The sequence below is a fragment of the Ranitomeya variabilis genome, chromosome 4 (genome assembly GCF_051348905.1).
Source record: "Ranitomeya variabilis isolate aRanVar5 chromosome 4, aRanVar5.hap1, whole genome shotgun sequence".
Lineage (NCBI taxonomy): Eukaryota > Metazoa > Chordata > Amphibia > Anura > Dendrobatidae > Ranitomeya > Ranitomeya variabilis.
Window position 1 is genome coordinate 10,275,658 of NC_135235.1, and position 10,597 is coordinate 10,286,254.

General features: G+C 53.5%; 1 protein-coding gene across 2 annotated transcripts; it reads right to left on the reverse strand.

Annotated features, from left to right (window-relative positions):
* Positions 1–694: 694 nt before the first annotated feature.
* On the reverse strand, positions 695–9,468 carry TRUB1 (TruB pseudouridine synthase family member 1). Of its 2 annotated transcripts, XR_013214393.1 has the most exons (10): positions 9,021–9,468; positions 8,431–8,523; positions 5,286–5,341; positions 5,030–5,111; positions 4,697–4,769; positions 4,400–4,539; positions 3,824–3,880; positions 1,701–1,928; positions 1,028–1,611; positions 695–941 (listed from the first exon to the last, which is right to left on the reverse strand). XR_013214393.1 is itself a non-coding variant. In XM_077257921.1 (9 exons), the coding sequence occupies exons 1-8, from the start codon at positions 9,136–9,138 to the stop codon at positions 1,729–1,731; spliced, it is 819 nt and encodes a 272-aa protein (XP_077114036.1). In that variant the 5' UTR covers positions 9,139–9,468; the 3' UTR covers positions 695–1,611; positions 1,701–1,728. The 2 variants fall into 2 exon arrangements, 1 of the variants encoding a protein (XP_077114036.1); XM_077257921.1 differs by having other exon boundaries at positions 695–1,611.
* Positions 9,469–10,597: the final 1,129 nt, after the last annotated feature.

Sequence of the window (10,597 nt, forward strand, 5' to 3'; positions counted from 1 at the left end):
CACGGTCAGATCGGTTCGGGTCCAATACCCAGCTCCCCCATCGATGAGCTGTAATCGGTGTTGGCGACTGGCTCTGCTCTATGGCGGAGCTGCTCCGTCTTCTGTGACCGCGGCCGGGCTCTACACACCTGCCCACCATTGATATAAGAGGCGGACCTGCAGAAAGTGGCTGTGGTCACTGTCAGAGGACGGAGCGGCTCTGCAGAACACGGCTGTGGTCACTGTCAGAGGACGGAGCGGCTCTGCAGAACACGGCTGTGGTCACTGTCAGAGGACGGAGCGGCTCTGCAGAACACGGCTGTGGTCACTGTCAGAGGACGGTGCGGCTCTGCAGAACACAGCTGTGGTCACTGTCAGAGGACGGAGCGGCTCTGCAGAACACGGCTGTGGTCACTGTCAGAGGACGGAGCGGCTCTGCAGAACACGGCTGTGGTCACTGTCAGAGGACGGAGCCGCTCTGCTATAGCGCGGTTCCGCACGATGCCTGCCGCCACCAACACTGGGAACAGCTGATCGGCAGAGGCGCCGGACCCCCCCGATCACACATTGACCTTTCCTAAGGACTGGTCATCAATGATAAAGCAGTGGCCGATTCATTCAGTCCTGGATACTGGATGACAACAGGACATGTGAACAGGGACAAACTCAGAATTGTCTAGACTGATACATTGTAACAAACCAATTACACAAAAAGATTCTGCAGATTTGTAATAAACGGTGCATAAAAAAGGATGAGGAGCAGTGCAGGCAAAACGCCCAGAAAATAACAGGAACACACAAAAAACACGGGGTTTTATGAAATGATGGAAAAAAAAACAAAAAACATAAGCAATGAAGGGGTTTTTCCCATTTTAAAGAAACCAGTGGCCAAATGTTTTCAGACACGTAACATAGCACAGATCTTACTCGGCCTCCCTGGCTCCTGCGCTGTTTGTCCGCCGCTGCAGCCAATCACTGAGCTCTGCCAGTCTGCTGCTGTAGATAGCACAAGTCACTGTGCTCAATGATTGGCTGCAGCGGTGATGACAATGCAGGACCCCGCGAGGGTGAATTTGTGATTGGATACTTGTAATAAAACATTCATTTGTGTTAATATGGGAAAAACATGAGGTTATCAACTCCCAGAAGAAACCTCCAATCTCAGGAGACGACAAGGAAAAGAAGACAATGAACAGAAATGGAGGAAAAGAAGTAAAACATAAGAAACGTCGATCCTATAAAGATGTGAGAAACGCCCAAAGGAAAAACAAAAATGCAAATGTCACATGGAAAAGTGTCTCGTGGAGCGAGGGGGTCTGCAGAGTTCACACACACGGAGCAGCCCACCGCAGCCGCCTGTAGACTTGTGTGCCCGCAGTCACTAGTCAGTGGCCGAGGGTCTCATGTTCGCCATCTATAGAAGACCACCATGATGTTTGCAGAGACCACCCTCTCCAGTTTCAGCATACTCCATACAGTCTCTGATTGTGCTGGGCGTTACATTAGACCATTCTTCTATGTAATGTTGGGGGGTCTCATCGAGCTTCCTCTGTGTTGTCGGGGTCCCCAGCTTCGTCTGCGGTAATTTCTGAGGTTCCTTCATCTCAGACGTCGTCCTCAGGATTTAATAAGCTGAGAATCCAAATTATTGAGTGAAGTGAAAAAAATGAGACCCCTGTGATGTCCTGAGGGGCGAGTGTCGCGGGGTGGCAGATATTTACCATCTGTGTCATCACCAGAACCGGACACTCAGGACTGGACCACAGCCTCCCCGTCCTCCGCGGTCTTTAGCCGCTTGCACGCTTGTTCTGGCAGTGTGGCGCTCGTCTGCAGAGCCTGGGCGATGTGCTCAATGTCCCACCGATCCTCCCTCAGGGTCTCCTCGTCCAGTGTGAACGGCCCCTGCTTGGTGCGGATCAGATCCATCACACTGGCGACACTGGACAACGCTGTGAGATGGGGAGAAGGTATCGAGTCCAGTGACCGGGAGGTGGAGGGGTGAAAGTGACAGCACAGAGGGAAGGGTTGGAAACCACCGCACACAGAGGCCGTACAGGAGGAGAAGACGACGGCTGCGCAGGAGGATGAGGAGGAGACCATGACTGCACACAGAGGCTGCGCAGGAGGAGGAGGCTATGACTGCACACAGAGGCTGCGCAGGAGGAGGAGGCAGCTGCTATAATTGCACACAGAGGCTGAGGAGGAGGAGGTTATGACCGCACACAGAGGCTGGATAGAAGGACAAGGACACCGTACAGGAGGAGAAGATGTCGGCCGCACAGTAGGAAGAGGAGACTATGATTGCACACAGAGGCCGCGCAGGAAGAGGAGACGACGGTCGCACAGTAGGGACTATGACTGCACACAGAGGCAGGATAGGAGGACAAAGACGTCGTACAGGAGGAGAAGACGACGGCTGCGCAGGAGGATGAGGAGGAGACCATGACTGCACACAGAGGCTGCTGCTATAATTGCACACAGAGGCTGCGCAGGAGGAGGAGGCTATGACCGCACACAGAGGCTGGATAGAAGGACAAGGACACCGTACAGGAGGAGATGATGTCGGCCGCACAGTAGGAAGAGGAGACTATGATTGCACACAGAGGCCGCGCAGGAGGAGGAGACGACAGCCGCCCAGTAGGAAGAGGAGACTATGATTGCACACAGAGGCCGCGCAGGAAGAGGAGACGACGGCCGCACAGTAGGGACTATGACTGCACACAGAGGCAGGATAGGAGGACAAAGACGTCGTACAGGAGGAGAAGATGACGGCAGCGCAGGAGGAGGAGGCTGTGATTGCACACAGAGGCCACGCAGGAGGAGGCTATGATTGCACACAGGCCGCGCAGGAGGAGGAAGCTACGATTGCACACAGAGGCTGCGCAGGAGGAGGCTGCTATAATAGCACACAGAGGCTGGATAGAAGGACAAGGACACCGTACAGGAGGAGATGATGTCGGCCGCACAGTAGGAAGAGGAGACTATGATTGCACACAGAGGCCGCGCAGGAAGAGGAGACGACGGCCGCACAGTAGGGACTATGACTGCACACAGAGGCAGGATAGGAGGACAAAGACGTCGTACAGGAGGAGAAGACGACGGCAGCGCAGGAGGAGGAGGAGGCTGTGATTGCACACAGAGGCCGCGCAGGAGGAGGCTGTGATTGCCCACAGAGGCCGCGCAGGAGGAGGAAGCTACGATTGCACACAGAGGCAGCGCAGGAGGAGGAGGAGGCTATGACCGCACACAGAGGCCGCGCAGGAGGAGGAGGAGGCTATGATTGCACACAGAGGCCGCGCATGAGGAAGAGGAGGCTATGACTGCACACAGAGGCGGCGCAGGAGGAGTAGGCGGCTATGATTGCACACCAAGGCGGCGCAGGAGGAGGAGGAGGCGGCTATGATTGCACACAGAGGCTGGAAAGGAGGACAAGGACGCCGTACAGGAGGAGAAGATGTCGGCCGCACAGTAGGGACTATATGACTGCACACAGAGGCTGCGCAGGAGGAGACGACGACTGCTGCGCAGGAGGAGGAGACGACGGCTTATCAGGAGGAAGAGGAGACTATGATTGCACACAGAGGCCGCGAAGGAGGAGGAGACGAAAGCCGCACAGCAGGGACTATGACTGCACACAGAGGCTGTGCAGGAGGAGGAGACGAGGGCCATGCAGGAGGAGGAGAAGTAAACCGGGCGCAGACGTCGCGCTGGAGGAGACGTCACCAACATGCAGAGGCCGCACAGGATGAGGAGGAAGGGATCGCACACAGTCAGTACGCACAAGGAGATCCCAATAGTGACTGCACTGGATGGTCGGGCACACAGGGACAAGCAGTGAAATTACCTTCTCCAATGTCTTTGATGAGACTCCGGACGTAGAAGCCGCCTCCGCACTCCACGTCTGTGACAGAAAAGAGAGAGATGAGTGGACGACACAAGCAATGAAGAGCAGCATCTTCTTATAAGCCTCACTATACACACACAGGTCTACTACATACAGCCCCTCCCCCATAACCAAGATGGCGGAGACGTAAGTAACATGTCTCCGCTGGATCCGGACTCTGGTGCTTTTCTTGAGTAAGGTATTAGTGACCTTTCCTTAGGACACAAGATCAGTATCTGATCGTTGGGGGTCTGACACCATCACTGTTGATATGCGGGGTCTTAGTCCCAGAAACCCCTCAACTTATCCTACACCCTGACAGCAGCTACGTTTTTCTCTGGAGCAGATACATCCACAGCCGGCGGGTGAACGTCTCTGCACATCAGCAGAGTTCTGGGTGAGGAATCGAGGCGGCCATACCGAGAGCCCCCCGCTCTCCCACACACAGATCTGGAATGATTTATCCTCCAGGTTAACGTCATAGGGTTTTGGGGGCTACTTGCTTTTAGGGGAGACCAATGTGAGAGGCCCACGCACCGAGTGTAAATAGCGGAGGCTGGAAGTCGGTCAGTGACAGCTTGTAGACCACCACGGGCCGCGCCGGCTTGGCTTCCACCTCCGCCCCCTCTCTCACCAGACACGACAGTCTTTTCCCGTTCTTCTTTAAGGCCGAGAAGCTGAAACATAAAACAAATAGCCCTTTGAGGTCCAGGTCTCCTGACTTACAGTATTAACCCTTTGTGCCCCTGTCCTTCCCGCGATATGTAATAAAGGGGTCCCAAATACTGACCCAGAAAGGGAGCGGCACTGTCTGCTGGATGGCGAGATACTTACAGCGGAGGAACCTGCAGGATGTTCCCGGTGAACGTGCCGAGCGCGGCCTCCACGGCTTCTCTGGTGATGTGATCTGAGGAGGAGACGAGAAAACGCCCGTTATAAGGAAGGGATGACATGGCGACCTCAGCTGCGACCACTGAAGCGGGGCTGTACACGCGAGTCTATTACTCCTGGTTATCAGCCATTTCAGGCTAGGGAGAGGCTGACAAAGATGTGGCTGTCACATTGCAGACTATGGGCGGTAGCCATGTGGTGGTCGGTAGCATCTCCCGCCGGTAACATCCCCCGCTGGACTCGCAGAACGTGGTGGTCTGCATCACGAGTACTTACCGTAAGGCTTCTCTTCTGTCACGGACCCAGAAGCATCCAGCGTGTCGGTGGCTTTGCCCAGCTGCCCGGTGGTGGTGTATTTCTGCCGGAGAGGATAAGGTTTGTTCACATTGCGTCATTTGCATCTGAAAATCTCTAAAAACAGGTATTTACCCGCAGATCAGGGCGACGACTGAAGGATAATACAGCTGACAAGTTAAAAAACAAACAATACAATGTGTAGAATCACCCCAAGACTGGAGGCGCAGGCGGTTACCTTACTCCCGGTCAGCATAGCCCCCAACATCTTGGTGCCGTCCCCGATACCGACCACTAAAGGAAAAATGTAGAGCAGGGTGTCAGTCACATGACATCATAGCCCCGATCCCCGTAAGACCCGGCGACGCTCACTTGTATTAGATGCTCTAATGAGACACCGCTGACAGCTGAACGAATCGTGGGGCGCTTGCACCCCCCACCAGCTTCCCAATATTAGGACTAGTGGTGGATGACTTAAAGGGCCGGCGCAGTCTCCTGTGAATACGTTCTGCAACTTTCTAACAAACTTTCAATTCCTCGCCAATCTTAAGATCACTGCTCCTCACTGAATGGGAACGTCCAGAGGCTGAATTCTCACCCTGACCTCACTCTTGCTGTCATTTTTCATAGTGTGTAAGACCATGGAGTCCAGGACTGTGCTAAGAATCGGATCTGGAACACAGGTCAGATATGATAAAACCACAGAGGAGCGGCCGACACTGCACCAAAGTCATCAGCATGCGTCACAAGCAGAACGATAGATGCTTCATTAATACTGAGATTTTTTTTTATTTTTTCACAATGACCGTATTTTGTTGCCCACACAGTAGTAAATCTGATGTGTGGTGGCAAAGAGGAGTCGTAAAACACAACTTCTCTGGAAACATTAGAGATTTCTGCCAGAAACTTTCATCACCAGATATACAGGGGAGAAGGAGGCTGACAGCTGAGAACACCAACGGTGTCAGAGGGAATCGTGGCTCTCCGTGGTGGCGCCACCTACTGCACAGCGACAGGATCACACACTACAGCGAGGTTTCCATTTACCACTAATCTGCACGATCTCCGGCAGCCGAGTCACCATTTTTGGTTTTCTCTTTTTAATGTAAATATTAGTGATGAGCAAATCTACTCGTTACTCGAGATGTCTCCAGCACGCTCGGGGGTCCTCCTTGTATTTTTTAGTGCTCGAAGATTTAGTTTTCATCGCTTCAGCTGAATGATTTACAGCTATTAGCCAGGCTGAGTACATGTGGGGGTTGCCTGGTTGCTAGGAAATCCCCACATGTAATGAAGCAGGCTGCAGCGAAAAAAACTAAATCTCCGAGCACTAAAAAATACTCTGAGGACCCCCGAGCATGCTCGAGAAATATCGAGTAACGAGTATATCCGCTCATCACTTGTAACGATGGCAGGAGATGGCCGCTGTCCGAGTCTGGTGGCGTTACCATGGATTTTTTATGCTGAAGAGAAAAACTTTGAAAGGCCAGATTTCTACTTCGGTGCAGTCCCCGTCCGTCTTTTTCCCTATGACTGGCAGGATTCTCCTTATGCCCAATACATAGCGAAAAACCACTCAGTTGGGAGCAGCACAGGACAAGTCGCCCAGGACTGGCCCCATTCCTCCGCCTCTTATACAGGACCTTCCTCTTTATGGGGATCAAAAGCATTTCTGCAATTGGGTCTCATCACACATTTTGCACCGTTTTGCTGTTTTGGCCGTTTGTTTCCTGCACTTTCCACTTTAATGTGGTCATAAATCAGCTGAGAGGAGCTCAGAAAACGCCAGATGAGAGTTACAAACTTTCCTGTCAGAAGGAGCTCACTGACAGATTCTCCGTTAACTCATTCCTTGGCGAGCAATTGACACTGCAGCACAGCGGCGGCTGGAGAATAGAAATGGTTAAAAATTTGTAATGAAAACAAATTAAAAAAATAATTATCACCCAAAATCCCAAAATAAAAACAAGAAAATTGATGCACAAGGTGGACACCTCTGATCACCGCATAGGATGCACCCCCCGTGATGATCATATGGGATGCCCCCCACAATCACCGCGTAGGATGCACCCCGTGTAATAACAGCATAGTATGCACCCCGTGTGATAACAGCATAGGACACCCCCGTGATGACCGTATGGGAGACGTCCCCCACAATCACCGCGTAGGATGCACCCCGTGTGGTAACAGCATAGGACACCTCCGTGATGATCATATGGGAGACGCCCCCCACGATCACCGCGTAGGATGCACCCCCTGTGATAACAGCATAGGACACCCCCCCTGATGACCGTATGGGAGACGTCCCCCACAATCACCGCGTAGGATGCACCCCGTGTGATAACAGCATAGGACACCCCCGTGATGATCATATGGGAGACGCCCCCCACGATCACCGCATAGGATGCACCCCCGTGTGATAACAGCGTAGGACACCCCCCCCGTGATGACCGTATGGGAGATGCCCCCCACGATCACCGCATAGGATGCACCCCCGTGTGATAACAGCATAGGACACCTCCGTGATGACCGTATGGGAGACGCCCCCCACAATCACCACGTAGGATGCACCCCGTGTGATAACAGCGTAGGACGCCCCCCCCCCCTCCGTGATGACCGTATGGGAGATGCCCCCCCACAATAACCACGTAGGATGCACCCACTGTGATAACAGCATAGGACACCCCCCTGATGACCGTATGGGAGACGCCCCCCCACACAATCACCACGTAGGATGCACCCCCTGTGATAACAGCATAAAACACCCCCGCGATGACTGTATGGGAGATGCCCCCCACGATCACCGCATAGGATGCACCCCCGTGTGATAACAGCATAGGACACCTCCGCGATGACCCTATGGGAGACGCCCCCCACAATCACCACATAGGATGCACCCCCTGTGATAACAGCATAGGACACCCCCCGTGATGATCATATGGGAGATGCCCCCCCACGATCTCCACGTAGGACGCACCCCCTGTGATAACAGCGTAGCACCCCCCCTGATGACCGTATGGGAGACGCCCCCCACAATCACCACATAGGATGCACCCCCTGTGATAACAGCATAGGACACCCCCGTGATGACCGTATGGGAGACGCCCCCCACGATCACCGCGTAGGACACCCCCTGTGATAACAGCATAGGACACCCCCCTGATGACCGTATGGGAGATGCCCCCCACAATCACCACATAGGATGCACCCCCTGTGATAACAGCATAGGACACCCCCGCGATGACCGTATGGGAGACGCCCCCCCACGATCACCGCGTAGGACACCCCCGCCCCGTGATGACCGTATGGGAGATGCCCCCCCACGATCACCGCGTAGGACACCCCCGCCCCGTGGATGGCTCGGCTCTGTGCCGTGTGATTACCCAGCAGTCCGGACGCGGCGCTGTCCAGAGTTCCTCCGTGGCCGATTTTCAGCGTCTGCTTCCGTTTCTTGGTAAATTCCTTTAATCCGGCTTCTGCGGACGAGAAGAAAATGTAAAACACCGAACGACCTCCCGCCCCGGCACACGACAGGTTAACAGTGCAGCCGATTAGGTACTGCCCCAGTCACTGACAGCAAGCAGAGGTGCGGGAAGCTGCACAGGTGCGGGAAGCTGCACAGGTGAGTGTCCAGGTACATTCTGACATCTGCTGATGCGGCCGTACATAGCGCGGAGATCCCCGCACGTCCCGTCCTCACTGCTCGTCGCTGCACTGCGGCTACTGCTATGAACGCTCCTCACAGACGCTGACGACCAACTGACATTTACCCACGAAAATCACAGTACAGACAACGGCGCTGTCAATGGCAACCAATCAAAATGCAGATTTCACTTTCCCAGCAGAGATTACGATATGAATACAACAATCTGATTGGTCACTGCGGGTCACATGTCACGTTACGCAAGACTCTACTGTCATGGCGCCCTACGTGTGCGCAAACTGCGGCACTAACGTCGGCCCCGACTCTCACCTCTCAGCAGGCGGCTCTTCAGATCATTCAGGGTCTGGGCGGACGTGGCTCCCGGGGGCTTATACACCGGGAACAGACCGTTCAGCGATAGCAGCCTGGAAGCTTTCTCTGCAGCCATGCTCACACCTTCGGAGAATCGGGTGACGTCATCACTGAGCGCCGCTCACTCCGGGGGATTCTGGGAGATGTAGTTGTGACGGTGATGTGCGCAGAGATGTGCGCAGATCACGTTCTCCTGCCCTGTGTCTGTCTGCGCGTGCGCTGGAAGCTCTTGGGCTCTGAGAGCCCTCAGGACTAGTGTGGCCAGTGGAGGACTACTGGTCCCAGCACTGCGGGTCTAATTCCTTTTAATTCTCTTGGTGGGGGCTTCCGCTGCATCCTGTCATCAGATGATTCCGGCAGCTCCGGCCATGGTCACAGCAGTATAGAAACAAACTGATCAAATAGTCATTAAACTGTATTAAATCATAAAGTGTCTTTTTGAATAAAAAGTTAAACCTTTATTTTGATATATATATATAAAATATACACAAAATTAAAATCGCGCCTCTAAACCCAGCACAATTATGCCTAAGAGGTCGGCTGAAGCACAGACATAGGAATATCCAAACAGAGATGAAATCTGCAGACTCCATGATGCTCTGGAAAAACGTGACTTGCTGGCTATGGATAGTGAAGATGGCGCTCACAGCGTATCCTCCCCCAACTCTTCCAGATTCAGACGGGAATATCCCTGATGGGTGAAGCAGGTTGTGATCTAAAGTGCGGAAGCATCAATGCCTCAATATCCAAGTCACATGGCACCGAAATAGTCAATTACAAGGGATAATCCACCATGACAACTCAGACAATTAGCGAGAACAAAGAGTTGCAACCTGGGGAAGAAGCACTCGCCATCGCGCGTTGGGTTTCTCGGAGGTGCGGCACTCGGCACTACATTTGGGAAGCGGCGCATAGATCCAGGGAATCTGTTTATTAGGGGCTGCAACTCTTTGTTCACACTAATTGTATGATGCAGGCATTATTGGATATATAGGAGGCATCCGTCCCCTGTAATAGAGGTCTCCGTCCCATGTAATAGAGGAGAAGCCTCTGTCCCACGTAATAGAGGAGAGGCCTCCGTCCCGTGTAATAGTGAGGCCTCCATCCCGTGTAATAGAGGAGAGGTCTCCGTCCCGTGTAATAGTGAGGCCTCCATCCCGTGTAATTTAGGAGAGGCCTCCATCCCGTGTAATAGAGGAGAGGCCTCCGTCCCGTGTAATAGTGAGGCCTCCATCCCGTGTAATAGAGGAGAGGTCTCCGTCCCGTGTAATATAGGAGTCTCCGTCCTGTGTAATATAGGAGAGGCCTCCGTCCCGTGTAATAGAGGAGAAGCCTCTGTCCCACGTAATAGAGGAGAGGCCTCCGTCCCGTGTAATAGTGAGGCCTCCATCCCGTGTAATAGAGGAGAGGTCTCCGTCCCGTGTAATAGTGAGGCCTCCATCCCGTGTAATTTAGGAGAGGCCTCCATCCCGTGTAATAGAGGAGAGGCCTCCATCCCGTGTAATAGTGAGGCCTCCATCCCGTGTAATAGAGGA